The sequence below is a fragment of the Chlorella variabilis genome (genome assembly GCF_000147415.1).
Source record: "Chlorella variabilis unplaced genomic scaffold CHLNCscaffold_5, whole genome shotgun sequence".
Classification (NCBI taxonomy): domain Eukaryota; kingdom Viridiplantae; phylum Chlorophyta; class Trebouxiophyceae; order Chlorellales; family Chlorellaceae; genus Chlorella; species Chlorella variabilis.
Genome location: NW_005435083.1, coordinates 751,114 through 778,892, shown reverse-complemented (window position 1 = coordinate 778,892; position 27,779 = coordinate 751,114). Strand labels below are relative to the sequence as shown.

The 27,779-nt window shown below is 58.9% G+C and overlaps 5 protein-coding genes across 5 annotated transcripts in view; 2 read left to right on the top strand and 3 right to left on the bottom strand.

The window, feature by feature from the left end:
- Positions 1-277: 277 nt before the first annotated feature.
- On the top strand, positions 278-7,474 carry CHLNCDRAFT_34679 (hypothetical protein; the record flags this gene model as incomplete). The annotated part of the gene is made up of 27 exons (XM_005849741.1): positions 278-389; positions 492-608; positions 680-748; positions 847-926; positions 999-1,086; positions 1,161-1,223; positions 1,328-1,414; positions 1,535-1,641; positions 1,748-1,808; positions 1,898-1,944; positions 2,032-2,126; positions 2,214-2,310; positions 2,382-2,465; positions 2,668-2,746; positions 2,840-2,880; positions 3,032-3,193; positions 3,298-3,336; positions 3,455-3,570; positions 3,676-3,784; positions 3,954-4,040; positions 4,123-4,212; positions 4,325-4,397; positions 4,697-4,809; positions 4,901-4,963; positions 5,040-5,146; positions 6,340-6,434; positions 6,535-7,474. The coding sequence occupies 27 exons, from the start codon at positions 278-280 to the stop codon at positions 6,699-6,701; spliced, it is 2,448 nt and encodes an 815-aa protein (XP_005849803.1). The 3' UTR covers positions 6,702-7,474.
- Positions 7,475-8,818: 1,344 nt separating this feature from the next.
- On the top strand, positions 8,819-17,810 carry CHLNCDRAFT_142906 (hypothetical protein; the record flags this gene model as incomplete). The annotated part of the gene is made up of 17 exons (XM_005849740.1): positions 8,819-9,062; positions 9,174-9,294; positions 9,389-9,544; positions 9,703-9,818; positions 10,133-10,215; positions 10,394-10,542; positions 10,651-10,877; positions 12,028-12,101; positions 12,349-12,428; positions 12,740-12,824; positions 12,936-13,071; positions 13,191-13,375; positions 14,458-14,518; positions 15,939-16,156; positions 16,750-17,316; positions 17,491-17,654; positions 17,783-17,810. 17 exons carry the CDS (start codon positions 8,819-8,821, stop codon positions 17,808-17,810), a joined length of 2,694 nt encoding a protein of 897 aa, XP_005849802.1.
- Positions 17,811-18,883: 1,073 nt separating this feature from the next.
- CHLNCDRAFT_142905 (hypothetical protein) lies at positions 18,884-23,523 on the bottom strand (the record flags this gene model as incomplete). The annotated part of the gene is made up of 18 exons (XM_005849476.1): positions 18,884-19,060; positions 19,167-19,289; positions 19,374-19,490; positions 19,626-19,701; positions 19,782-19,864; positions 19,976-20,038; positions 20,202-20,286; positions 20,356-20,417; positions 20,540-20,672; positions 20,781-21,033; positions 21,212-21,346; positions 21,602-21,685; positions 21,807-21,848; positions 21,958-22,014; positions 22,130-22,456; positions 22,566-23,145; positions 23,231-23,305; positions 23,467-23,523. 18 exons carry the CDS (start codon positions 23,521-23,523, stop codon positions 18,884-18,886), a joined length of 2,529 nt encoding a protein of 842 aa, XP_005849538.1.
- Positions 23,524-23,818: 295 nt separating this feature from the next.
- On the bottom strand, positions 23,819-26,502 carry CHLNCDRAFT_142904 (hypothetical protein; the record flags this gene model as incomplete). The annotated part of the gene is made up of 9 exons (XM_005849475.1): positions 23,819-23,852; positions 24,151-24,230; positions 24,336-24,449; positions 24,537-24,592; positions 24,676-24,753; positions 24,875-25,010; positions 25,109-25,795; positions 25,933-25,988; positions 26,154-26,502. The coding sequence occupies 9 exons, from the start codon at positions 26,500-26,502 to the stop codon at positions 23,819-23,821; spliced, it is 1,590 nt and encodes a 529-aa protein (XP_005849537.1).
- Positions 26,503-26,678: 176 nt separating this feature from the next.
- CHLNCDRAFT_142903 (hypothetical protein) overlaps positions 26,679-27,779 on the bottom strand; it is a gene marked incomplete at both ends in the record, with an annotated part of 9,764 nt that continues 8,663 nt past the window's right edge. Inside the window, 4 exons of the mRNA XM_005849474.1 lie at positions 26,679-26,709; positions 26,804-26,913; positions 27,012-27,098; positions 27,350-27,437. Coding sequence (XP_005849536.1) covers positions 26,679-26,709; positions 26,804-26,913; positions 27,012-27,098; positions 27,350-27,437 — 316 coding nt within the window. The remainder of the gene's footprint in view (positions 26,710-26,803; positions 26,914-27,011; positions 27,099-27,349; positions 27,438-27,779) is intronic.

Genomic DNA, 27,779 nt, shown 5'->3' with positions numbered 1-27,779 from the left:
AGACGGCCGAGAGGAGGGGGACGTCTTCTGGCACCCACTGCATCGCCCGCCGCCACCTCGCGGGCGGGCCGACCGCGCACACAAGGGCACGTGCTGGGCGATGGCGGACGAGGAGGAGGCCATCGTGCATGGCCCCATGCATCAGCCCACCTCGCACCTGGACCTCACGGATGCCGCAATCAGCCAGGAGGCTCACCTGGCGCCAGATGGAGGTGTGCTGCCCGGCGTGCCGCCTGCTTGCCGCCGCTGCTCGGTCACCACGTGTTGCCGTGCTTCAATGGTTCCGTTCCTGACCCACGCAGGAGGCACCACCATCAGCAAGAAGGATGCACCCTGCATCGTGCTGCCGCACCAGAGCGACTACGTGTCGCACATCGCCTTGGACATTGGTGCGCTTTTCTGCTGGCAGATCATTGAAGGCCACTTTCGGCTTGAAGGCCACTTTCGCTCTTCCTCAGTTGTATCACCATGCTGTATTTTGGCCATGGCAGGTGGCTCCCTGATTAAGCTCATCTACTTTAGGATGGACGACGACGAGGAGCGGCTGCATGCCGCGGACGTGCAGAGCTGCAGCGTCCATGGCGCAGCTGGGCGGCCGGCCAGGGGAGGTGCGCCAGCACAGCCGCCGCATTCTTCTGGCCCGCACGTGTTTCACATCCGCCGCCACCTCCTGCTGCAGGCAAGCTCCACTTTGTAAAATTTGAGACTGCAAAGGTGGAGGAGTGCATCGCTTTCATCGAGGCGAAGGGTGCGATTGCTGCCTCTGTTAGTTGCAACCCCTTGGATTCTTGCTCATCTTGATTCGATCTGCTGTCGTGCACCCCACTTGCGTTGCCTGCCCTGTAGGTCTGCACCGCAGCAACGATGGCAGCGGCATCAAGATGCGTGTGAAAGCGACAGGCGGTGGGGCGTACAAGTTTGCAGAGGTGGGGCTGGTTTGTTCTTTGGTTTTGCTCTGGTTGCCAGAGCCTCATTGTCCTTCTGCCCTGCTTGCACAGCTGTTCAAGGAACGCCTCGGCCTCATCATTGAGGGCGAAGACGAGATGGCGTGCATGGTGGAAGGCTGCAACTTCTTCTTGAACGCTGGTGCGCAGTCGTGTTGTTGAACCTCATGGCTTCCACAACGGCACTCTCTCAGATCAGGCATTGTTGCCGTGCAGTGCGCCACGAGGCCTTCCAGTACGAGAATGGGCAGCTGCAGTTTGTCGACTTGCCCACAGCGGGTGCGTGTAAGAGGCGTTCACAGCACAGAACAGCTGCCTTGGTATGCATGACCCTCCCGTTGCCATGCTCCCCTCCAACTGGTACTCCTGTTCATGCGTTGTAGAGCACTACCCGTACCTGCTTGTTAACATTGGCAGTGGCGTGAGCATGGTGCGGGTGGATGGGGAGAGCAAGTTCCAGCGCGTGTCAGGTGTGCTGCACGGCTGCCTTCTTGCACGAATTGCAGTCGAGGCAGGTCGAATGACTGCATTACTCATATATACTAGATTTATGTTTTTGATTCAACGCTCTGGCAATTGTGGGTCTGCAGGCACCAACATTGGTGGTGGCACATTTTGGGGCCTCTGCAAGTTGCTGACTGGGATGGACAATTTTGACGACATTCTGTCCCTCAGCAGTCAGGGAGACAATAGCAATGTGAGCGCAACTGGACACGAATGCCTGTGCATGGAGTCCCCTCTTTGTAACGCACGCGCGCGCACACACACCTTGCCAATGTTCCGGTGTGTGTTGTGCTTTGCAGGTGGACATGCTGGTGGGAGACATATATGGCGGCAGGGACTACACAGGCATTGGCCTGTCGGGTGAGCCAAATGTGTTGTGCTGTGCGTGGCGATGGCCGGGGGTCAAGCGTATAGCTGCTTGCACTGACCATCTTTCCAAAATGCTGCAGCCAACACAATTGCTAGCAGCTTTGGCAAGGTCATCAATCAGCACCAGGTACAATTCTGGATTGGTGGATGCTGAATCAAGCAGCAGTTGTAAGTTTCTCTTGAGCTACAGTCTGCCTTTGTCGTAAGTTTGCAGGAGCTGGAGCAATACAACTCCGCTGACGTGGTTCAGTCGCTGTGTCGCATGATCAGCTACAACATTGGACAGCTGGCATATCTCAACGCCAAGAGGTGTGAAGTGGCCCATCATCTTGGTTGAAATTGATTTGCGTTTGTTGCAGCACGCGCGCGGAGGGCAGAGACATTGGTGCAATGCAGGTACAATTTGAGCCGCATATTCTTTGGTGGATTCTTCATTCGCGGGCACCCCTACACAATGGAGACCATCAGCTTTGCAATCCGCTTCTGGAGCAAGGTGCGTGACCAGTTTGCCGCTAGTTCGGCGATACACGGCGTCCCACCTTGGCATGTCATTGATGTCTGCAGGGAGAAATGGCGGCCATGTTTCTTCGGCATGAGGGGTTCCTGGGAGCAGGTTTGCTTGTCGCGTGCAGCAGCCAAGGCGGATCTGTTCCTCCTTGCTAGCACACATCTTGGTATTGTACATTTTGCAGTGGGCGCATTTATGAAAGTACAGGCGCTGCAGACGCTTCAAGGCACGGGCGCAAAGGATGCGCACAAGGTAAGTTTGCTCGTCAACTTGTGGCATGGCGAATAGCACGGTCAAGCTGCGCATGGAAGAGCCATGTGAAACTGCCCAGTCTATCTGCAGGTGCGGGCTCGCTTTGTGGAGCGCTTTAGCATGGGCGCACCCGTCATGGGTGGCGAGGTGCGGGGCCCTGCCATCACAGGTGCGCCCCGGGCAGCCATTGCAGTGATGTTTGGGTCCTGTATGCAGCGCCTCTTTGCCGGCTCAGCTTTATTTTGGCTACTGTTACATGCAGGTCTGCCTGACAAGATCAACTGGGTGGAGAAGTTCGTGGCGGTTGGGCGCCCTGCCTCAGAGGCAGCCAAAGCTGAGCATGAACGGTAAGTGGGGCATCCTGCTGAGATGCGTGGCCTGTTTGATCATGGTACTTGATCATTGGTGCTCTTTTGCCGCTGAACCGTGCAGGGCGGTGGAGCAGCAGCGCCAGCAAGTGCGGCGTGCGACTGCCTCTGCAGACGTTTCCGATGCACTTGCAGCAGCGGCGGCGGCAGCAGCCCAGCGGCAGCAGCAACGCATCAACTTCCATGTTGGGGTGCTGCACTTTACCCCATCTTCTGAGCCTTTCCCGCTGCTGGCCGAAGCAGTTGAGGTGAGCGCAGCTGCTTATGTGCTCTGTGTTTGGCTCGGCTTGGGTCACTCCCACTCCGAAATTTTTTACTGCCCACCCATCAAATGGACCACTTGAGCTTGCAGGCTTACAACCCTTCCACGATCGACATCAACAATGATGCAGTGGAAATGGCATATTGGATAGGCATTCTACAGGCAAGCTGAGCCTTGGATGGACCGGTGATTTGAATGTTGCATGTGGTCCCGGCTTCATCCATCGTTTCAATCAACTGTTTTGCAGGAGCAGATACCACAAGTGGTGGAGAAGGCGGCAACAAGTGAGGGCAGTACCTCCGAGGCGCAGCGCCGGGCGGCAGCCTTTGGGCGGGCGCTGGACCTGCACCTCACTCGTCTCAGGTGCGGTCTTGGTCTGAAACCTTGTTGTCTTCATCTAGTTTGTTTCCTCTTCTTCTTCCACGTGATTGCTTAATCTCCACCTGGCTGCACACTGACACCGAACAGGAGCAAGCCTGGCGCGTACGGACAGCTGGGCCTGGCAGACTTGTTTGAACTGCGCGAGGAGTGCTTGCGCGAGTTTGGTTTTGCAGACGTTTATAGGCAAGCAGCTTGGGTTGTTGTCTCAGCTCTGTGTGTCAATCATAAGGTGCCCGAGTCTTCTGTCTGCTCGGATGCTGGAGCAGTGGACAGTTTGATTCCACTGCCCAGATGGCCAGCGGGTGAATTTTCTGGCACGATGCAATTAAACCTCATGCCTTGGCATGTGCAGGAAGGACAAGGAGCGTGAGAACAGCGCAGCCCTGGAGGTGCTGCCTGACCTGCTGGCAGAGCTGGACCAGATGCCGCCGCCGCAGCGCCTGCTTGCACTCGTGCAGGCAAGTAGGAGCGCATTCACTGAGTGTCCTTGTGGCTGGGTCTCAGTCTGCTGAAACGATTTGATCGCCATTGCAGGGCGTGCTAGCTGCCAATATCTTCGACTGGGGCGCCAAGGCTTGTGTGGATTTGTATCTTAATGCCACCATCCTGGAGATGTACAGAGAGGTTGCCTTCTGACGCAAACACTATGCGGCACCTGCATTATGACAGCCCCCAGCTAGTTTTTAAGTTTCATGAAGGGTGATTCGTGTTGCCGTGGTGCCGCTGCCCATTGTAGGCCCGCACCAAGCTCAGCCAGCGACCATGGAGAGTGGACGACTTTGATGAGTTTGCAGAGGCAAGCATCAACAGTCTGCCAGCTGTTCTCTAGCAGTTGTCCCCCACACAATACACACATATTTTTGACGTTGATATCGCAGGTTTGGTTCAGCAAGACCACTTTGAACGTAGCTGGAGAGGGTGAGGTGTCAACAGCCGTCACAGCACCCACAATTTACATTAGTTGTTGACCTGCGGTCATATCGGCAACCGATGCCTGTTAACAGCTTGCAATCGATGCCTGTTAACGGCGTCAGTGGGTCAAAGTGCACTTCGACCAAGGTGGAGCCAAGCCGTTAACGGTGAACCAATGCCTTTTAATGGCTTGCAGGCACGGTTGTCAGCCCCTACCAGCGCGTGATGATGTTTGTGGACAATGCGGGTGCGGATGTGGTGCTTGGCATGCTGCCATTTGCACGGGAGCTGCTACGGATGGGTGCTGAGGTGGGTTACCTGCTTGATGTGGCTCCGCTTGGAAAATCTACTGAGGAGCGCTGAGAACTGCGGTTTTCACATTGCTGCCTGCCTGCCCCAGGTTGTGCTGGTTGCCAACTCGCTGCCGGCTATCAACGACATCACGGCGGGCGAGTTGCGAAGTGTGAGTTCTAAGCTAGCGTTGCGAGGTCATTATTGTGCTGTATTTTGGCGAGCGATTTACACTGGCGCCTCTGCAGGTTGTTGCCAAGGCAGCGGAGGCATGTCCCATCATCCGTGCAGCTCGCGATGCAGCAGTAACTGCTGAGGCAGCAAATGGCGGCCGGGTGCCCCCTGTACCAGGCTCGTGCAAGCGCCGCCTTGGCTCGTTTTTGCTGGCCCAGTCTGCTCAGGCTCAGCATGGTGGCGCATGCATTGACAACACTGCCGGGCGTTGCAGATCCTGATCTGCCCTTCCATGTGATGTCCATTGTGGCATGCAGGGTATATAAATCCAAACCGCGCCCCCAGTCCAGATGTGACTTCTACCATGAGTGAGGGCAGTGGCAGAAGAAACGCAAATATGCATTGTTGGGAGAAGCACCGCTGATTGCCTGCTCAGCTTAATGTTTTGTTATGCTGGCGAGGTGTGCTGAACTGAAGGCTCTATGTTTCCATGTTGTCGCAGGCAGTCCGAGCCAATTGACGATTCAAGAGGAGCTGCCAGCAGCCCGCAGCGCCACAGGCACGTCTTGGATCTGGACTATCCTCCTGGATGCCATCCCCATACATGTATGCAGGGCTGCTCATGTAACATGTAAGCTTGTTGCATGCATGCAGGGTTTGCTTTCTCGCCAGCACCACGACGAGGCATGCCCATCAGTGGCAGCACGCTGCTGGGCCCACCTTTGCCCGATGGTTCTTCACTGGCAGAGGCGTTGTCTCCAATGCAATCGCCTAGCACAGCTGGGCCCTCAGCCGTGAGCTCGCCGCCGCGCAAGCCTCCACTGCCACCATGTTCACACTTGCAGCACCCGGGAGTATCGGGCACACGTGCAGATCAGGCGTCCAGCAGCAGCAGTGGAGCACTAGAACGAGCCAGCACAGCCTTGGAGGCAGCATCTCTTCAGGACTTTTCTTCGCCAGCAGCAGTGGCAGCTGCAGGCATGATATCGACAGGGCGCCCTGCCCTCAGGTCGGCGCAGGGTGGTAATGTCGCCCCTGAGGAGCCAGCCACCAGCAACGGCAAAGGCAGGGAAGCCACGGGTAGATTTGCGCGGGGTGAGCAGCAGCTTGCAGCCCAGCAGCGGCGGCGATCCCCCGCAGGGCGAGGGTGTGTGTGCAAGGGACCGTGGGGAGAATCGTATCCATCACCCTGGCGCGATCCCAGGTGCGAAGGCTGTGGGCTGCTGGTGCCATCCTGATGTCTCATGATTGGACATGCCACCCCCAGACCGTGTATTTCTGAGCATCCTCTACCCTTGCATGATTGGCATTCCATGCACCACACAGCGTTGGTGCCAGTGATTTCTGGTGCCTACGCGGCTACCCTTTCTGCAGGCTGTTCATCGTGGCCAGCGGCCATGGCAGCCCGTGCTTGGACCTGCGGCGAGTCAGCAGCGAGGTGGCAGACGCAGCTGCAGGCACCGATCTGGGTAAGCTCGTAGCTGCGAGAGCATGAAGCGCTCGCCAGATATGTGTCATCTGTTGATGAAAACCATTGATGGAAGCTCGCTGTCCTGTCCTCACGTGCAGTTGTGATCGAGGGCATGGGCCGCAGTGTGCACACAAATTGGGGTGCACTGTTCAAATGCGACGCACTGAAGCTGTCGATGATCAAGAACCAGCACTTGGCGGAGACGCTTTTTGGGGGCAATAGCTTCGAATGTGTGTGCCGCTTTGACGAGGGCCTGGATTACTGATTTGGTTTCACTAAATTGCGTCCCTTGCTCTCCCTTCAAACCTTGCTTACACGCCGCAATGGAGGCAATGAAACGATCAAGTGCTGCTGAACGGGAAGGTGTGACATATTTTGTTGCATGCTCGAGTTGCCCAGCAATTTAAATGGCAGCAAAGTATTCCTGCAGAAAGCAAAGGGGGCAGGATTGGTTGTGTCGGCTAGCAGGGGCGGAAGGCACGCAGCCACAAGATTGAGGCAGCAGTCAGCTTCAAGAACCCTCACCTTGCTGCCGGTTGGGTCCGGCTTCATGGTGGCCGCGCCTGCATCCGGGAAAAGAATGTTGGTACAAGAAAATTGGGTGAAAGTGTCCTGTGCACGGGCAATGCTTCAACCCATGACGGAACGCCCGCAACCAGGTGCTCAAACCACACAACCCTGCGACTGCTTTTAACTCACCAGGCTTCCAGCCAGCAGGGCACACCTCGTCGGGGTGGGCCTGCACATACTGCAGCGCCTGCATTCCGGGCAAAGGCACCAGTTCTCGACGCGTCAGACCTTCTCAACGGAGAAACGTCAGGGAGGAGATAGCAGCCCAAGACAAAGCACACACACCTGCAGCACGCGCAGCGTCTCGTCCACGTTGCGCCCGAAGGCCAGATTGTTGATGGTGCTGTGCTGCACAATGCCCTCGCGGTCGATGATGAAGAGGCCGCGCAGCGCCACGCCATCGGGCGCCAGCACGCCGTAGGCCTCGCTGATCTCGCGCTTCAAGTCGGCCACCAGCGGGTACTTGAGGTCGCCCACGCCACCCTGCTTGCGATCTGCATTCAGTGGAGAGGCAAACAACACCCAGGCACAGGCTTGCACCAACCTTTGTGCCGCACAGAGCTAGGGCACGGCTCCAAAACGACAACACAGAGACTCACCGGTCTGGATCCAGGCCAGGTGGGAGAATTGGGAGTCGATGGAGACACCCAGAACCTGAAAAAGCAGGAACAGGCCAGGGGGAGAGTTCAGGTTCCATTCCACAGTTGTGTCTTTTGGTGCAACCACAAGATCGAGGTTCAATGCAGAGCGGAAACCACCTCGGTGTTCAGCGCCGCAAACTCATCGTAACGGTCAGAGAAGGCAGTGATTTCGGTAGGGCACACAAACCTGCAACAAAGATTCAAGGTTTAGATATCTACCATAGCACCAGCGTGCACAGCCACGAGAGACGCGCCAGGCAGATGCAAGGCAGGCGGCCCACTGACGTGAAGTCCAGGGGGTAGAAGAAGAGGACGACGTACTTGCCCTGCATGCAGTTTGGAATATGATCACCCTGCTGCGGCAGCTTGGCATTGTGGCATGCGAGGCTTCAGCAAGATGCAAAGCACCTTGTAGGAGCTCAGCTGGGTCTCCACAAACTCCTGATCGAACACCGAGGTTGCAGTGAAATCGGGCGCGGGGCTGCCGACAAGCGGCGCCTGCACCAGCGGGCGGCGGCAGGAGGACGCGGCGGCCATGGCGGTGGCAGGGCGGTGGCAATGCGTGCTCCCATCCACATGTGTTAATCTTGTGGGCGATACTTCAGCTCGCTGTAAAGTGCTTTCGCACGATGCCATGTCCGCCCATGCGCCAGAGCATAGTCGGGCATCGCGGCCCGATCACACATGCTGCACATCTGCGCCTCGATGCAACCGCGCGGGGGCGGCCATCAACGGCATGTGGGAGGATCCTATCTTTGGGCCCATCAACTCGCACCACTCACCGCTGCCTTGCACACGGTGCTGATCTCCTTGCGCGTGGCGCGCACAGAGACGGCCTTCAGAGCCTGGCCGCGGAACTGGCTGGGGCGGAAGGCCACGGCCCTGCCCACCGCGGGGGCGGCAGCGATCATCGTGGCGGCCACCATATTGCACGATCAATCAGCGCATGTATGGAATGCTGCGCGCGCTTTCACAATCGGCACTGTACTTTGCGCAGCGCTGGTACAACGCAGTCGAGGTGTTCGGAATTTAAAGTATACGTTTACAGGCACACAGACGTTGCGGTGGAGGTCGACGCTTCGATCACTCGTTGTTTTCAACCAAACTTTGTGCCCCTGTGTTGCCGTCCTGGCTTGATGGTCCCTGCATTCGCATCGGCTAGGCAGGCGCCATGCCCGTGAACCGCTACACCGCGCTCTTCAATGGACAGCGCAGCCGGGGCGGCGCCTCCAGGCAGGGCCCCGCCGCCGCCCCACACGGGCTCGCTGCCCTGCCAGACCGGCCTGGCCTGCCGGGAGGTGCTGTTGCAGAGCCAGAGCGCTTCGCAGCCGCGGCAGCTGGCGCTGCGGCCCCGGCTGGCAGCGGAGTTGGTGCTTCGGCGGCGGCGGCTGCGGCTTCCTCGGGCGCACCCTCTAGTGAGCCTGGGAGTCTCAACAACAAGTTGCCATGCTGAGATCGCATTGGTTTAGCGCCGGGCTGCAGCCCCATGCATCCACTTCCTCGGTATCCAACCTGGGCCTCTGCAGGGCGATCAGCCGACGTGCGAGACAGCAAAGTCCAGGAGTGGCTGCAGGTGGCCAACAGGAACCGCATCGGGCCCAAGCTGCATGCGCTGAGGGAGGAGCATCAGAGGGCGGGCCTGCCGCTGTAAGTCGTTGGTCTGCTATGCCGGGTCGACGTGCTGGGGCTGCACAGCCGCCTTGCACCATGCCATCGCCACTACGCTGTGGCTTGCATGCAGGGAGCGGTACAGCATGGCGCATGTGCACCAGCTGGGCACCGCCCGGCAGGGCTGGGTGCAGCAGCCACGAGTTTACTGCAAGAACATCCACCGCAAGCGCGACCGCGACGGCAGGAGTGTCCGATGCGCGCAGTGCACCACCTGCCACTGGTGCAGGTGAACTCTGGCTCTGCACACGTGCAGGAGGCATGCCTGTTCAGCCATAGTCCGGCAGTGTGCAACAAACTTGTGTTTGACCTCTTCAATGCACAAGGTGCAGAGCACCTGCATTTTTCTCTCTGCTTCTCTCAACCACCTGCGCTGCTGTCCTGCAGGCAAAAGACTACCTGCATGAAGACCCAGTGCTCTGCCTGCCACGGCAACCGAGACAACATCTATGGCGGTCCTTATGCGGGAGTGATTTGCGGCAACTGCCTGTGGACACGCTTTGGTGGGGTCCTAGCACGCATCTTGCCGGCGCTGCCTTTATTCGTTATTGTATTCTGCACGCGTGCTTCGTCGCTGCACGCCCAGCACTGCATGTGCGCGCAACCTGCGTGCTCACATGGCTGCAGGAGAGAATCTGAATGAGGTGGTGCGTGACCCCAGCTGGACCTGCCCTGCCTGCCGCCAGATCTGCAACTGCTCAGGTGTGGGCTCAGCTTGTTTCTGTTGTCACCAGGGGCAATGTAGCAGGTGGAGTTGGGCCCCACCACACCTCAGGGTTCCGTTGCGTGCCCACCTGTCTGTGCCTTGGGGCTGCAGCCAACAACTGCGTACGGACTAAGAATGGCTGGATCTGCACCGACCAGATCAACACGGAGGCCACGAGTCTCGGATACGAGTCGGTGCGTAGGACCATTGTCGCTTGGTGCCCATGTCTCACCACCTTTCCTGCATGCCTGGGCAAGCCTGCATGCATTCAGCTCTACACCCCTATACATTGTGGTGGTGCTAAGGCACACCGCCACCATGCATGCGATTGTTGACATTTGGTTGCGGTGCTCGCCCTGCATTCTGCCACAGGTGGCTCACTACCTGGTGCTGGCCCAGCTGGATGAGTCGCTGTGGGCCGACATTACTGACAATGTTAACAGCTTACAGCCGATGGTGGACCGAGCAATACTTGACCGTGCAGCGGCTGTCAAGCACCAGCGCAGTGCAAAGAACACTGCGTAAGCAGCTGCACCAAGAGGTGGTGTAACTTCATCTGGCACCATTCTGCCACCCCACCTCTGCCTTCTCTCTTCTCCCATTCCGACTCCCCTGCCTCCTGCGTGCAGCTCCAGGCTACAGGAGGATGCGGCGCCGCTGGTGGAGCGCCAGCTGGCAGCAGTGCATGCTGCCGTAGGCTTCTCTGCGCAGCGAGCGCTGGAGATAGCCAACAGCAACCGGCGGCTGCTGGCGCAGCTAGGCTTTGGGCACAGCACTCTTGCGGCAGACTTGCGAGAAGACGAGGAGGAGGAGGAGGAGGAGGATATGGCTTCTCCTGGCAGTGAAGTTGCACCAGGTGAGGCATTCATTGACTCATCAGCTCTATGTACTGGCATCTCTTGGTGCATCAAGTAGTAAGCCACTGCTGCTATTTTGTTTCATTTTGCAGCAGGCACGCGATTGCAGGCCGAAGCTCAGGGGCAGCAGCCAGACTTGGCCTCGATGTCCCTGGCCTCCCTGTGCACCGCACTCGGGGGCAGCACAGTGGCAGGCAGTGCCTGGGCTGCACGACGCTTTCCACCTCGGCCACCTGGGCAACTGCCGCTGCAACCTGTGCAGTCTAGGGCACCTGTAGCAGCTGCCGCTGCTCCTGCTGACGGTCTGCTTGACCTTTCAGCAGCATCCTTCTCAGCAGCTGCACGCGGCAGCAGAGGGGAGTTGATAGGAGCAACACGGCAATCAGCATGCACGGACGCTGCTGATGACTTGAATGCTGGACGCGGCTCTGGCCTGGCATCAGAAAGTGGCACAGCAGAATGCAGCGGTACAAAGGCCCGGCAACAGCAGGTGCAGGGGCTACTGCACGAGGACCATCACGCTGCCTTTCCGGCTGTTCTGCTGGAAGGTGAGTTTTTGTGATGTGTGTTTTCGTCATTGAAACAGCTTCAGTTGCAAAGCGGGTGCAGCATGTATGTAGACTGTTGCGTGTTGCTTGATTTGTGCAGGTAACGGCATGCTTCCCTCTACTGATGCAACAGCAGGTTGCCGGCCTGCATGCGATGTGGCAGCGTCTCGTGTGCCGCAGCCTTTGTTGGCAGGAGCAGCAGTATTGGCAGCCAGCCTGCCGCAGCATCAGGGTCTACGGCAGCGGCAGCAGCAGCAGGCTAGGCTAACGCCCACAGCGGCTGGAGGCAACAAGCAGCAACAGTGGCAAGCTGTGGAAGCAGGTGCTGCACTTCCATTGCCGGCAATTCGTAGCCTCCCAGCGCTGGAGACGGAGCCAGCAACAGAAGGGGCACCCCCACCTGGTGCTGCCAGCAACTGTAGCCGGCAGCAGGAGGGGCATGTCAGCGGTGGGACCGTGCCTAGCCCATCGGAGGCGGCCGAGTCTTCTCAGCAGCTGGGTCTATCGCCCCATGCTACATTCCATGCAGCAGCCTCTGGGAGGAGTGTTGACTGCGAGCCATCAAAGCAAGTAGCCACTGAAGTCCCGTCACCACAAGCAGATGCGGGCAAGGCCGCAGGTGCCACCACTCGAGCACCTGTGTCTTTTCCAGCAGCCGCTGTGGATCCCGGCAAGGTTCGGCAGCATTCAGGGGTTGCTCTTGAATGGGGCCACCTGCTGCGGACGGCGGAACTGTTGGTGACAGAGATGGAAGCGAGCGACCCCAGTCACCCCTCCTACCGGCCAGATGCCAGTCTTGCGACTGTGGACGCTGCAGAAACCCGCTACCGTGATGTGGCAAGTGTCAAAGTTGTTTGGCAGCGTTCCTTGGCCATTCTGCGCTCATCTTTACGCAACAACATCCATCTGATTCCTCCTGCAGTACAACGTCAACATGGCAGCGCTGCAAGGCATTCTCACAGACGCTAATAAGTGCCTGGCGGAGCCTTTTTTGGCTGACATGTGAGACGAAGGGCGATAACAGCAGCGCACTAGGGCCACCAGCCTACCGCCCTGCTCAATTGCTGCCTCTTTGTTGATGAGCTGCTTCCTGTTGCCAGTTTTTCACCCTTTGCTGCTGCATGAATCACTCTTTGCTGTTGCATGATTGCAGCCAGCAGGAACTTGGTGTGGCAGGCAGTGTCGTGTCTGTCGATGTTCTGTATCCGTAAGACATGCTGTTCTGTCATCTGCAGCTTGCATGGGGGATGAACACTTCATTTACAGCCAACTTGAAGGTGAAGCGTAACGTTATGACACTACTGCCGTTGCAGGCTGATCGGGCTGTACAACTTTCTGGCCGGTGTACTGCCTGATGATGCTGTGAGGTGGCAGATTGTGCCGCGCCTACTGCGCCAGGTGAGCACAACTGTTCACCATGCTCCTCTCTCGCCATTCCTGCCAGGCTACTGAACAACCAGACGTGTATTGCCTTCTCCAAGCAACGTGTATTGCTTTCAACTTTGGCAGGACTGTTTTGTGGACTTTGCCAACAGCGGTCACGCTGCCCGCTTGCTCCTGGTGGAAGGCATGATGAGCCTTCTGCAGACGCTGCGCGGGCGCCAGCTGTGTATCAAGGACACCTGCCAATCTATTGCCAGCGCAGGTGCACTTGCAGGAGTGCACATGTACATATGTTTCAGGCTTGAGATGGACAGCTTTACTGTAAGGTTTTGCTGGTCCAACTGCCTGAATCCTGTGAGTGCGCCCATGCCCCATGTGTAGTGGCCACAATGGCAACGGAGCTGCAAGCCACCTCGGAGCTGCTGAGCGAGGTGCTGGATGCAGAAGATAGCCCAATTCAGCAACATCCCACGCAGGATTGGCGCATTGGACCATATGTGTATGATGCGGAGGAGCGCCGCAAGGATGTCGGGCGTGTCTTCTCACAGCTTGAAGCCAACTACAGCGTGAGCGACTGCTTGCTGAGATTCGACATGGCCATCAGGCTAGCAAGATGCACTAGTCCTTTGTTTGTGGTGCGCCTCAAGGCTATTTCCACCCATCAAGCCCATATAAAGGCTTTATGACTGCAGGTTCTGGAGGATGTCCTGCGCACCTGCCTGGCGCAGTGCATGTCTGCTGCGAGGCTGGTGGAGCATGATGCTGGCCATTTGTTGGATCCTCTTCTGATGTCATCACTGCTGAAATTAGAATGCAGCATGCCGCGGGATGTCAAGCGTGCCGGGCTTGCCCTCTTTTTCACGGTGAGCATTTGTTGGGAATGTGATGGTCTTGCTGGTCCGCTGGGCTCTCCTCTGTGACGCACCGCGTTGCTGCATGGCTGTGGCCGCCTGAACAGGTATTGTCATTATCATCTCAAGCCCATCAAAAGGAGAGCATAGTGCTCTCTGTGGCCGAGACCAACCGGCGGCGCGAACTGCGCATGCAGCTCTGTCAGGCAAGCTGCGCGCGGGGCGGGAGTGGGGTGGGGTGGGGGGGCAACAGCAGCCACATTCACTCGAATGCTGTGTTGCATCTCAGTTTCTCTCGTCCAGCAGCTCATTCATGGGCCGTGCTGTCTTCAGGTGGTGCTGGAACTGCTGCCGACGCTCGAGGCTCTAGTGGCAGCTGAATACCCACTATGGCGCCCAGCAGCATCAGCGGCGGCTGCGGCAGGCAGTGGAGCAGCAGCGACATCGGCGGGCAGTGGAGCGGAAAACCTGGGGCAGGAGGCGGTGCGTGTGCAGTCTCGTTCAGGCCATGTATGCATTCAGAAACAATTTGGACATCGTATCCTGACGGGCAACTGCTGGGGCTGGAAGGATGCAGGTGACAGCCCTGGGACGCGCTTACGGATTCCTGATGGAGTGCCAGCAGATGACATGGCGGCAGTTGGAGGAAGCAGTCTGCCGCCCCTATAGCTGTAAGTGCTGCAAGCTCTCATGTGTGCAGCTGCAGCTGCAGTGTATCGGCATTGAACCCAGACCTGGCAAGATGTTTTGAGATCAATCAGTGACTCCTTCTTGCAGCTCCCGCGACCTTTTGGCAGTTCTCCAACCGCATGTACCGGTGCTTTGGCATGGCGCTCATGGCTGACACGCTCCGGGTTAGTAGGGGTGGTGGTAGTTTCCAACGGTGGCAAGTGTCGGCAAACGGCAGAAAACTGGAGATCTCATTCAAATGACATGCATGCTTTGTTTTGTGATGCAGCATGCCCCCAGCATCCAGGTAAACGACCAGCATGCACACGTTTGGATGCTCAAACACTGGCTGCTCTGCCTTTTGGACCGTGGCAAGCGCTTCACAACAGGTGGGCACTGTGCCAGGCGCATTCTCCTGCTCAAGCCATGCAATCCATTTTCAGTTTGAATGTCCATCTGCCAATCATTTTCAATGTCCATCGGCAGGCGAGAGCCTAACGATGGCGCTGGCTAAGCAGACACATCTGGCTGTGCTCTTCTCTGGCCTGCATCCAGATGAGGCAAGCGTTGGTTGACTGTTTCTGGTGGCACGGACTAGTGTCAAGGGTTGATTACTATAGAATCCTGTGTTTCCTGCTTGCAGCTGGCCATTGGCGATGATCGCAGCAGCAAGCGCGCTGCGAACCTTTTAGGGTCAGTGATTCGTAGAATGTGTGGCCTCTCCTGGCAGCCGCTGCTGGGCGAGTTGCTGCATGGTTTGGATGAGGTAAGCATGCATTGAGGTGGGGGCAGGTGCTAGCTGAATCGTGTTCGTTTATACAACACACAAGCAACGCCTTTGCACGTCGCCCCGGTACCCCACTGTCACCCCCATGCACCCATTCCACGTCGCAGCTGCTGGAGCGGCGGGAGAAGGAGACAGCGGGCGGGCAGGTGCACACCAAACTGGATAGGCTCCGATATGGGGCGCGGCTATACCGCCTGCTGGCAGCCATTCTGTCCGCAACAGCCAGCGCACGCTCCACTCAGAAAGCAGCTGGTGTGCCGGGATCTCGTGGCGCCTGGACCGGAGGGGCACCTCTACTGGATACCGGCTCGCTTCGGCAGCTAGCTCAGCGCATGGCGATGTTGGCAACTGGAAGCTGCTTGGTCGTACACCGCGATTGCCGCATGATGCGGACTTGGGCATCAACTGGAAATCATGATGGGGTGCATGGTATGTTGCAGAGCAAGGCAGACGTGCGACAGCGGCTGCAGGTGAGGTGTTGCGCATCCAGCGGCTATCGATATCGACCGTGGCTAGCATGCTACACTCTTCAGAAGTCAACCGCTGAGCCATTCTGCTGCCCTCCATACTTCTTCTGTTTCTTTTGTGTTTCAGAGACTTCCGTTTGGGGAAGTGGGCAGCCTGTGGAGGGTGCTGCTTTGCTGGGACGCTCCTCAGTCTTTCGCAAGTGACCTGGCGCTGCTGAAGCCCATGTGGACAGTAATTGGCTGCGTGTTGGAGCTATGTTCAGGTCTGTGTGGTTGCTGTCAAGAAGTCATGTGTTTTGGTAGCTGCTGGAACCCAGAGATATCACGCATCTGTTTGATTCCCTGTCTGTTGCAGGTGGAACACACAAGGATGCTGCCCTCTTTGATGACGTGGTGCTGGCGCGCCTTGCCGATTCCCTGCTGACGGACACCGGAAACCAGGGAAACGGCAATGGCATGGCCCAGCTGCGGGATTACGTGCTGGCCACCTTTGTCAGACGCTACCTGGGCCGTAGCCACCTGCGCCACGTCAGAAATGAGCGCAACGCTGTCAATGCTGTGCGCTTTTTGCAGGTCGGTTTGGGTTTACTTCGTACTAGCCAGTAGCTGGCATGGAAAATGATCCAGTGTGTGGCAACTTGCACATGCCTGACAACCGTCTTGCAGGCACTACTGGAGGCTGCCCACAGCACAGGCGGAGCAGACGTGGAAGCCATCCTGCTGCCCATGCTGCCACCCCTGTTATGCACATTGTTGCCGCTTGAGCGCGGTGCTGAACCTTCTCTAGCAGTCAGGGAGGCAGTGCACAGGTGCGCTCTGATTGAACGCAATATGCTAGCTTTGACTGCAACAGAGCGCACACACACATGTTGTCTTGCTCTTCATTGGTTGTCACATGTCTTGCTCTTCATTGGTTGCAAGGCAACCCCACCTCTCTTGTACTTCCTCATCGTCCAAATTGCAGGATGCTGGCTTGCTTGCTGGAGTGGTACCCTCGGCTGCTTCCACCGCTGGCGCCAGCCCCAGTGCATGGAGCACAGGGTGCCCTGCATGCCTTTTGGACGGCGGCAGCGGCAGACGCAGTGTTGTGCTGCCAGCAGCCGGTGCTTGGGTGTGTTGACAATGCCACGCGGTGCAAGCTGCTGGCCACCCTGTCTAACCGCAAGGTGTCGCCCAAGTTGCTACCACTCAGCAGCGAGGTGGCAGTGGATGCCAGCAACAAGCTACTCCACCGCCTGCTGGACCGCCAACAGTACTCTGTTCAGCCGCTGGAGCAGCTGGTGCAGCGGCAGGGCCAGCAGCTGGAGCTAATGCTGAAAGAGGAGGTGGCAGCAAGCGACGGCGAGCGGGGCAGCACGCAGTTCCGCCCAGCTGACTTCAACTGGACTGCAGCAGGCACAGCGATGCAGCTCATTCGGGCGTTTTTGAAGGCTGGCAAGGCAGAAGTCGCTGCGCAAGCCGTGCTCAGCCCCGTGCAGCCAGGCGCGGCAGCAGATGTTGCGCAGGCGGCAAGCGGGAGCTGGGAGCAGCTGCCAGCTGGCTACCAATGGGCATTGGCTTGCATTCCGGCGCTCGACGCATTGGTGCCGCTGGGCGAGAGCAAGTTGGGACCGCTGAAGGAGCAGTACAAGGAGCTGCAGAAGGCAGCATCCATTGCCATGCCGGACCGTTTCCGGCGGCGCTCCAAGCAGTCTGGTCGTCAGCTCCAGCAACCAGCAGCACCCACACCAGCAGTCAGCACCATTGGAGAACAGACACGCAGCGATGTATTGCGACTGCACGGGCAGCAGCGGGAGCTGCAGGCAGCAGCACCAACAGGCAGCAGCGTGATGCCATCCGCTGGTATGCCGCAGCCATGCATCAAGCAGGAGCCTGTGTCACAGGCAGCACGCCCCCATGGGCACCAGGCACAGCTGCAGCAGCCGGATGTTGCAGGTCAGCAGCAACATGTGTCAGATGCCAGCCAGCAGCCGCAGCGGCACCGCATGCATGTCACGCACAATGTGCAATTTGATCGGCTGGGCTTCCTGGAGCCACGCTCCAAGGTGGCTGCGGTGGGCGTGCTGGCCAAGTGTCCGGAATTGAAGGTAACATTATTTGCTTTTGCCAACATGCTTGGTTGTTGTCCAAAGCAATATTGAAGGCTGAATAATGAGTTTTATGCAGGTTTTCGACAAGGGCCCCATGCTGCGGCTCGAGCTTTGGAATCACCGCAGAGCTAAGCTGATGCTTCTGGTTCCTGAGCAGCACGCCTTGTTTCAGGAGCTGCAGGCTGAGGCATATCGCCGGTTCAACAGGTGGGTCGGGAGCAGAGTACCAATGCTTGTCAGCTAATGCGCGTTGGCTGCTGATCGACTGGTTGTAATGCACCCCCATGTGTGACGACTGACTGCTGCAGCCATTCAAGCGACCTGCGCATATTGCGGGTGGCCGATGCCCTGTATTTGGGCTTGACAGGCGCAGCAGTTGAGGGCGCAGCTGAGGGCCCTGCCACCAAGTCACCCACATGTATACTCAGGGACTGGAGCAGGTGCACGAGGGACCAGGCTCAGCTGGCGGAAGTGCTAAGCTGTGAATCAGGCTACAGTTTGCATGTTTACCCTGTTCCGGTGCTGATGAGCGCTCTTGTGGATCACACATGATGAAGCTGCAGGTTGGAGTGGGAGCCAAGTGGCGACTTGGCTGACAAGATTCGGCGGGCCGTGGCGGCAGGCCGGTTGCAGCTGCCACCCGGTCAGCCCATGCAGCAGCAGGGAGCTCAAGAATCCCGAGTATGCATGACAGCCACACCGCAAGGTGCTTTGACGCAGCTGACGCCGGTGATGCGCTGGGACAAGCGACAAACTCAACAGGCCAGCATGCGGGACGCAGCACTTCAGCATGCCCCACGCAACACCCAGCTGGAAGATGTTGGCATTGACCAGACGCAGCTCAGAAAAGCGCCAAAGCCTCGTGCAATGCAGGCCCAACTGTCACAGGCAGCACCAGCGGCAGCATGCCAGCAGCTGCAGCAGGATACTGCCCGGGGAGCGACAGCAGTGGGCGATCAGTGGCGGCGGATGGCACTGGACGTGGTGTTCCTCTTGAAAGACAAGGGCCTGCCCAGAAATGAAGTCATCCACACCTTGAAGGGCCTTGCGCATAGCAGTAGCATCGGAAGGCAGCAGCTGCTTGTGGCGGGAGCAGAACAGGTGGCAGCCCACGTGCAAATCCTGCTAACCTGACAGCATTGCCACACCTACTTGTAACAATAGCAGATGGGTCCACCAGCAATCTGTAAAAGAGCACAATATCACACTGCTAAAGCTTCAGATGCGCTGCTGCCGGCGCCTGGCTGCGCGCGGTAGCCTGCGCCGCTGCTGCCGCTGTTGCACCCTCCTTGTGCTGCTCGATCTTCGCAAAGACCGCTGCGCTCCGGCTGAACTCCGACTTCTTGCTTCCGCCTCGTGCTCGCTTCTTGCTGACGCTCTTTCCCAGCTGCATGGAGTGCATGGGAGCACGCAATTGGAATGGCCGACTGTTGGCACCGCTTGAGGAGGCAACTGTCTGTCAGCCAAAATCAGCTGTGCGCTCGTTTGCATACCTTGCGGGCAGCCTGTTCTGCTGCCTCTGACTTGCGTCCTGTGGTGGTGCCGCCCTGCACAGCGATCCGTGCTGTGCGCTCCTCCTCCTTGGATGCCCGTCGTTTCTTGCCAGCCCGCTTCCGCTGCAGCAGCAGCAGCAGCAGGCAAGCACCTCCTTAAATGCAGAGGCAAACTGCATATCTGTAATGCCAGCTTGTGAGCCCCACCTGTGCACGCCGCTGCTTCCTGTCTTCTCTGCTGAGCTCTGCCTCGGCACGTGGAGCCCCCGACGCCTCTGTGGCAAAGACCTCCTCGGGTGCCCGCATGCTCGCGCCGCTCAAAAACTGCAGGGCAGAGTGTGTGCATGGTTTCCTCAACCTTCCCGTCCAGCAATAAAATCCCTCATCATGCCTCCATTTAGTAATCCCCTCCACTTAGTGATACGCTCGTGCCAAGAGATCGCATCATGTGCGAAGTACCTGGGGAGCGGCCTCCTCCATCATAATTGCCGGGACATCAACCTTCACGGTCACCTCCTCAATCACGGGCCGAGGCCTGCAGCGGGTGGGCGCGGCGGCAGGAGTGATGTCTGCACAGTGCTGGCAGCTTGGACGGCGCATGGTCGAGCAGCTTACGTGAAGTGCAGGTGGCTCAGTGCATCCAGCTTGGCACACAGTGCAGAAAACTGCGCTCTTGCTGCCTGCCGCACTTCATCATCCTGCAGAGACAGGCCGGGGGGCAAGTCGATGATCAGATGATTGCAAGTTTGATGCACGACTTTGGCAAATCTACAGGCTGCCTCCACATGATGGCGAGGGAGCGATCGTACCTTGTCATCTGCAAACCCAGTCGCAGCTTGCATGTATTCTTGCTCGTACAGCTCCCCCAAGCCCTGCAGCACCAAACCAACAGCGCGCTGGGAACCAGCCAGATCTGCTCCCAGCAACAACCTGGACAGCCTAATCTGGAATCCCTTGTACAGCTATTATCTGGCCTATTCTTCCATCTCCACTAGCAGAGCAGAGGGAGAAGCATGCCTTGGCGCGCTGGCCAACCTGCTGTGGCTTCTTGTCGTCCAGCTCCACCGTGGTTCGCTTGGTCTCGAGAGGAGCCGCCGCAACGCGCACAACATCATCAAACCTGCAGCAAGGTTGCAGTATGTGATGCCAGGAGAAGAAAACACAAGGCGTGCTGCGACTATCAGCCCACCTGCCCTCTGCGATGCGCGCCTTGATCAACTCATCCAGCGTCCTGGTCATCTCCTCAGTGGGCTGCGCACACCAGGCGGGGTCTTGTGGTGGTGGACGGGCAATGCCAACGGCAGATGATGGGGTGGCCTTGGCACAGCACCTGGTACTGGTGGCCATTCCGTGTGAGCTGCCATCCGACTAACCTGCGGTGGTGGCTTGACTGTGGTCTCAAAATCTAGGTCAACCTCCAAGGCAGAGTTCTTAGGGCGGTGCCCTGCATCCACCTCTCCCTGCATGAACCAATCCTTCTCGCCCATGGCCGCTGCCTCAAGTTTCCTGTCGAGCAACAAAAGAAAAGCCAGACAGGGCGAGGCAAAGTCAGCACTGCAGATGCCTCTCCCCAAACAGAACTGGCACAAAACACCCGGAAAGCACGATATGCACCTGATTTTCTCCTGCATTCGCTGCTGCCGCCGCGCATGCGCAGAGGGAGCCAGCTCTGCGCCGTCCTCATCGTCCTCTTGCTCACTGCCATCAAGCCGATTCTGCTGAACACCTGCATCAGTAGCTGCTTCCCAGCCATCCTCGTCCTCGTCCTCACTAAATTGCCGCGGTGTGCCGTTGGCTCTTCCATGCCGCCCCTGCTCCGTGCCATCTTCCTCCTCACCGGACAGCATGTCATCCGACAGCAAGTCGTCTGCAGGAAGCCAGGCAAATGTCCAAGCAGGACTGTGCATGAAGCAGGCGCAAACGAGCAGAAGGGCAACACGCGACAACCGGTCCCCACAATGCAAGGTTGGCTGATTGCAAGGGCGGGTTGACAAAGTCAATCTTTACTGCCTTCCACCATAAGCCAAACGAAGACCGAGTCATACCTTCAAATCCCTCATCATCCAAGCTGCTTCGCTCCTCCTCCTCTGGCGTTCTTTCATCATCCTCATCCCCCAGCAGCTCATCTTGATGGCGGTGATTGCCACCAGCAGACACCAGCATGGGGCCCTGCCGGACGCCTGCAAGAGCTGGATCCACAGCACAGAATCACCAGGCAATCCTTGTGCAGGACCACGGCAAGCAAAGATCGATAGCAAATGTGAGCAACATACCTGAACGCGCGCCAAAAAAGTCCTCAAACATTGCCGTCGCCCCAATGTTCTGCCCATCCTCGTCCTCGCTCAATTTATCTCCAACTGCATGCATACATATTGCTCAGCAGTGTGCTGCACCCACAGTTGCAACTATTCTGTGAAGTTACCCCATTTTCTCACATGCCGCCTTCTTGCGTGCCTTCTTCGACTTTTTGTCATGCCCAGACGGCGCAGCCTGGTCCAGGAGAGCCTCCAGCTGAGCCTCTGCATGTAAGTTAAGTGCGGCAGCAGTAAGTAAGCTCAATGGCAGCCTAGGTAGAGAGACAAATACAATGGGGACGCTGGATATCCCAATGAAGGGCCCAGCAACCAGCCCCAAACTCACCCTCATCATCACTGCCAGCAGCTCTCTCAACATCCTCCCCACCTGCAGAGAAGAACACGGGTGAGCCTGTCAAGCTTTCCCTCGGCGAAAATCAAGCAGATAGTGGCATGCGATGGGGCTGCCATGACCCATGAGAAAAGTGCTGGCGCACCATCGTCTAGGCCCGCCGCCTCCCTCTCCGCCTGCTGCACGAAGGCTTCCATCTCATCTGCAGCAGGCGCATGCATGAAATGGCTCTAGTTCACACCACCACATCCTCCACCACATACAGTCTGCCTGCAAGCAAATAACAATCGACGAGGGTGGACTGCCATTCCGCCTACCTAGCTTGAAGTGCTCATCCTCCACCGACGTAACTGCTGCTGACCGCACACCAGTGGCACGCTTGCGCTTGATGCCGGCCAGCTGCCCCGCCTCTTCTTCACTGTCGAAGCCAGCCCGCGGCTGTCGATTCCGGTGCTGTGCAGCCCCAGCTGCCAGCAGGGCATCGTAATCAAGATGTGCCGGGTCAGTGGCCAACAAGGCATCAGAATACTCATCTTCTTCAGCACTTGTGCTGCCCTCCTCGCCTTCTGACAGATCCTCACTAGAATTGCCCTCCTGCTCCTCCACATCATCCCCGCACCCTGCCTCCTTCTCATCCAGCAGCTCTGCAGAGGCGAGCAGCAATCGACAGGCGGGATGATGAAAACTCTAGCAGATGTGCATGCAATCAGCTGAAGCAGAGCAGCACACGCCGCCCACCCAGCAGAGCCGCACCATCAATGGCCTCCTCCATCTCGGGTGTCACCAGCTGTGGCTGCTGCCCTGCTTTCTTCAGGAGCTTGCGCGCGAGCTGCAGCGCTGGTGGTACAGCCAGTTCCAGTTGCAGCCAGATCTGCTCCGCATCGAAGCCATCCACATAGAGCTCGGGCAGCACTGCAGCGTGACCACTGTCGCTCGCAGCAGCACCGTTGCTGCTCTTGAGCGTGCCCTCGAGCGTGGCCTGGTATTCGTACAGTGCCTTGGCTGCCGCCTTGGCAAGCGCCGCCAGCTCGGCAGTGGGCTGTAGGAAGGCCGCCGGGTCGGATTCAACCGCTGCTGCAAAGGCCTCGATGGCTGCTGCGGTACTACGAGGGAAAGCGTCTGCAGCAGTGCCGTCCCGCATTCCATCCTGTTCGCCCTGCTGCTGCTGCTGCTGCTGCTCAGCGCCCCTCGTAGGTTTGGGGGGGCCTACCCCGGCCCCCAAAGCTTGGCCCTGGTGTACATCCGCTGCCGCGGCATTAGCCTGCTGCTGCTGGCCCCCAGGCTGTGACACAATGCGGAAGGGTATCTTCTTCAGGCTGACCCGATGCACAACCTGCACCGGGCAGGCAGCACTGTGAATTGGAGCGCCTGGAGCGCCTGTGGGGGAAACCCGACTGGCCATCGCTCCGTACACCCACCTCGCTGCCAATCTCCTGAAGCCGCACGCTGACCATGGTTGAGCTGCAGGAGAGCACTGTGGCCTGGATGGGCGCCTGCAACACAGCGTTGCGGAAGTGAGGGGCGGCAGCGGTGGCAGCAGCGACGGCCGGCGGGCAGCGGCATTCGAGGTGGCGAACTGCAAAACACCGCCGCCTCGCCTTGCGCAGCCCTCCACTCGACCCGCTCTCGCCTGCATGTGTTCATGCATACGCACCTCCGATTCAACGTGCTCGGGCAGCTGCACCTCGATGACCGTGCCGACGGCCAGCATGATGCCGAGTTCTCAACACAGAGTTCACCGAGGCAGCGTTTAGCGGTCTGCCATGGCAGGCGGATGCAACCAAGTGTGGGAACGAGGAAGCAAACGTCAAAGCAGTACAAAAGAAAGCTAAGAAGGTGACGAGGACAGCTTTCACGAAGGCGGGCTATGCACTACATGCCTCGTCGACGCCACCGCCACCCCCGCCCAACACGCTACTGCCAGTGCCACCTTACACACGTGTTCAAATTTCTCAAAGGCAAGCACACGCCGTCACCGTCCTTGGTAGGCACCCCGGCGCGGACTCTCACGAGGGGCCGAGCCGCCAGCTCCAAACCGGCCTGCACAAGGGAATGCACCGCTGAAAGGCGTCTTGCCCACCTCCAACTCTAATGCTTCACCTGCTCTGTTCCGCCCTCCTAACTCCGACCCCAACGCACCTCCCCTGCCACCCCGCGCGCCCCGCCCGTCCAACCCGCCACGTCCGCCATGCGCGTCGGGCCCGGCGCCCCGTCCGTGTCCCGCCATAATGGGCGGGCCGCCAGGAGGGCGCCTGCAACAGCATGCAAGCAAGTTGGGGTGGATGCCACTTCCCAAGCCGTCATTGGACGGCTTGCAGCTGTCGGGCGGGGGGCCCACCTGTGCGGGTTCTCCATCGGCCGCGCAAACTTGACAAAGAAGGTCATGGTCTCGGGGTTGTCTAGGTCAAAGGGATACCCCTGTGAGCAGACGGGCGCCGCCAATCACCCCCGCGCCCAGTTGCCGCAAACAGCGCAAGTTTGCGTGCGAAACCATGATGCGCCCCCGGCTCTCCCCACACCCACCTGCAGCGTGTCCATGGCCTGCGCTGCAAAGTAGGTGCTGCTGTACTCCACAAATGCCATCACCAGCTTCTCCCCCACATGCTTCTTGCTGTCCTTGATCACTAACCGCAGGCTCTGCAGCAGGGAAATCGCCGGTTGGTTAAAATCGCCGGTTTTTTCAGTCTGTGTAGCACCCAACAGGCAACGGCACCAAACACGCACCCGGAAGCCTTCGCGCGAGCGGAAAATGTGGCCGAGCTCACGTCGCGTGACATCCGCTGCAGCACCAAGAACATCAAGGAGCTTCAGCGCAAAGAAACAATTACGCATGGAAGGTACAGCTATAATGCTAGAAACCTACATGGCAGGCCCTCAATGTACAGCGTGTTGCAGGCATCGGGCGGGTACTGCCGCATTGCTGTTGGTGCTAAAATCTCGCCTGCACACATCACGGGACAGATCCAGTGCCAATTGATCAGTGCCAATCGATCAAAATTGTGCAAGCACCTGTTGCATGTGTATGTCGGGTGTAATGTCGGGTGTCCCCCTGCCCCACCCACCTCTCTGCCCGCCAGGCATCCCCATGACCTGCGGTTGCGTCGGCTGCATCAATTGTGCTGGTGCTTGCTGCTGCATCGTCTGCTGTGGCTGCTGCTGCTGCATCATGGGCTGCTGGTGGGGCAGCATGCCAGACATCTGCAACGGAGAGCAGGATAATGAAAACGGCCATGTTCAGTTATAGAAACCTCGCTTCAAGATCGGTTTCTTTCGCTTTCAGCGGTACAGCACCTCACCTGCCCCATGCCAGTCTGCAGCATTGCCTGAGGTTGCTGCTGCGGCGGTGCTATGCTGTAACCCTGCTGCTGCAGGGACGGGGGCAGCAGTTGTGGCTGTTGCTGGGGCTGCTGCAGGGGCTGATTGAAATAGTTGGTAGAAAGGGGATGCTCCTGCTGCAAGCCGTAAACTGGCTGCTGCTGGGGCTGCTGCTCCTGCTGTGCCTGAGGCAAGTACTGCCCTGCAGGCTGTTGCTGCTGCGGTGGCAGCATGCCCCCCATGGCACCACCCAGCTGCTGCTGTTGGGACACCTGCTGTTGCTGCTGGGACGGCTGCAGGGTGGTGGTGGCCGGCATGGCACTTCCAGAGCTGTTGTAGCCATCGTATCTTCCGCCTCCTGCTGCAGCCCCCGCCGGCCCCTGGCCCTGCATTATGCCGCCCAACGGCAGCCCTCCACCCAAGTGCTGCTGATGGGCGCCCTGCTGCTGGAGCATGCCAGGTGCCTGCTGGTGCTGGTGCTGCAGGCCCTGTTGCGGCTGCAGCAAGCCTGCCTGATGCTGCTGTTGCTGTGTGGCTGCCAGAAGATGCTGGGCGAGGCCCTGCTGCTGCAGCAGGCGGGTCATTGTGCTGAGATTCTGCAGCAGGCCCAGCGCAGCTGCATCCTGTTGCTCCTGCGGCTGGCCGCCGCCTAACCCTCCCGCCATGCCCTGCAGCCAGAACCAGACCAGTCAAGGGGAAGAGCATGCCGGGAGGCCAATCAACCGGTTGGCAACAGATGAAGAGCTGTCGAAACCAATCAAAGCCAGCTGAAAGCTTTGAGCAGAGCCTGCGGCTAAACACGTACCATGGCGGGCATATCAGCGCGGGGCTGCTTGTAGTTGCCGTTGGGCTGGAGCAGGTCTGTTGGAAGCAGGTAGCATGCAGTGGGATCAGCGCATGCTGAAGGTACACAGGCAAAGAGATGGGGTAGCCAAAGCCGCTGGGCAAACAAGTGCCGGAACGTGTGCGCGTCGGCAGCGGCGGGGCGGCGCAGTGAGGACGACTGGCAAACGCGCCGGCTCTTACCCTCCCCCTCGCGCATGCGCTTCTGGCCGCCCACTGGAAGCTGGGTGAGCTGGGACAGGGAGAAATCGGTGAGCTCGATTGCCAGGCCGCGCCCGCCCCACCCAGTCCAGCCGTGGTAGAGGTTCTTGGCCTTGCTGGCATTCAGCTTGTCTGAAAACTCTGCATACCCGACCTGTTCGCCGCCCGGCTGCCTGCCCAGCACTCGGGCGTCCACGCAGCCCTCCAGCTGCCTCATCAAGCGGCCGAAATCTTCGGAGGTAACAAAGGAGGGAATGCAGCTGACTTTGAGGGTGGCAGGCGGGGTGGGCAGCTGGTTGGCGCCCGGCTGCTGCATCTGAGGCAGCATCATTGTGCGATTGGAGAAGAGAAGAAACAGCGAGTGTGGCTCTGCTACCAGGGCCATGGGCACAAGGCAGGCACAGCGCGCGTTTCGGCCGCCGCGGGCATCGGCGCCGCCCTTCCAACATGTGGCATCGGCCAAGAATGTGTTCCACATGATTCTGGTTACAAAGCAGGTCTTCCAGGCTACCGCTTCCAGTCTGGATCGTCTTTGCCGCTGCAGGGCAGCGAACAGTAGAGCGTGCGCATTGGTTAAGTTACAATAACCTGCCGCACAACCACCTCGCTGCTCCCACCAAAGCCATCCGCACCTCAGCCACCGCCCAAACCCGTCGAGCAGCTTCTTGGGGGCACTGGGAAGCGACTCCAGGGTCTCGAAGATCTCCACAAAGTCGGCGTTCGGGTCTTGCATGCCGCCCGCCTGCTCGGGATTGGACAGGACAAGGAACATACCCCCTTGAGCCATCTCCAGGCTATTCCCTATGGCCTATGGAGCAGCACCCCGCTGCCTGTGCGCACCTTGGTCGGGATGCCACGAATGGGCGCCAGCCGGCGGCGCACGCCGTCCATGGTGCCGCGCAGGATGCGCTTCTCGCCCAGCCGCAGCTGCAAGGCGGGCGAGGGGGCCGGGAGAAGGAGCCGTGGATTCAGTGCGAGGTGCAGCACTGGGGCCAACTGGAGGCATGGCGCACCGCGGGTGCTACACGAGGGCGAGCTATCTCTATCTCCCAAGCTATGTGTATATGCCACAGGCACTGCTGGCACTAGTGAGGTCTGTCTGTGCAGGCGGCACAACATTCCCCAGAGACAGGGACCAGGCAGGCAGCCAGGGCTGCACCCCTCCGCGCAGCGCGCACCTGCGCCGCCAGGCGCTGTCGGGGCGTCAGGTCCGTCCGCTGCAGGTCCTTGATGTCGTCGTCAAACTCCGTGGCATAGGCCTGGATCCTGGGGCAGATGGGGGAGTGGATTGAGACATAGGAAGCAGTGACGGGCTCAAGGCAGGCTGGCAAAGGCGGCAGCCAGGGAGAGGGTCCTAGGTGGCGAGCACCGGTTGGTGGCACAGCATGAATGCGCACGACCAACGCCTGGGCCATCACAGATCACAGAAGTTCAGGTTTCGCGGGTCCCCCATCAGCAGCCGCATCCCACGTGAACTGGGCCGACCTTTGAGCGGCGGCGGGGAGGGCGCCGGTACGGCATAGGGGAAGGAGCCGCTATGGCCAGGGGGGGAGCCGCGACGGCCAGGCCCGGAGAAGGTGGCCGCCAAAAATATGCCTACCCCACCCG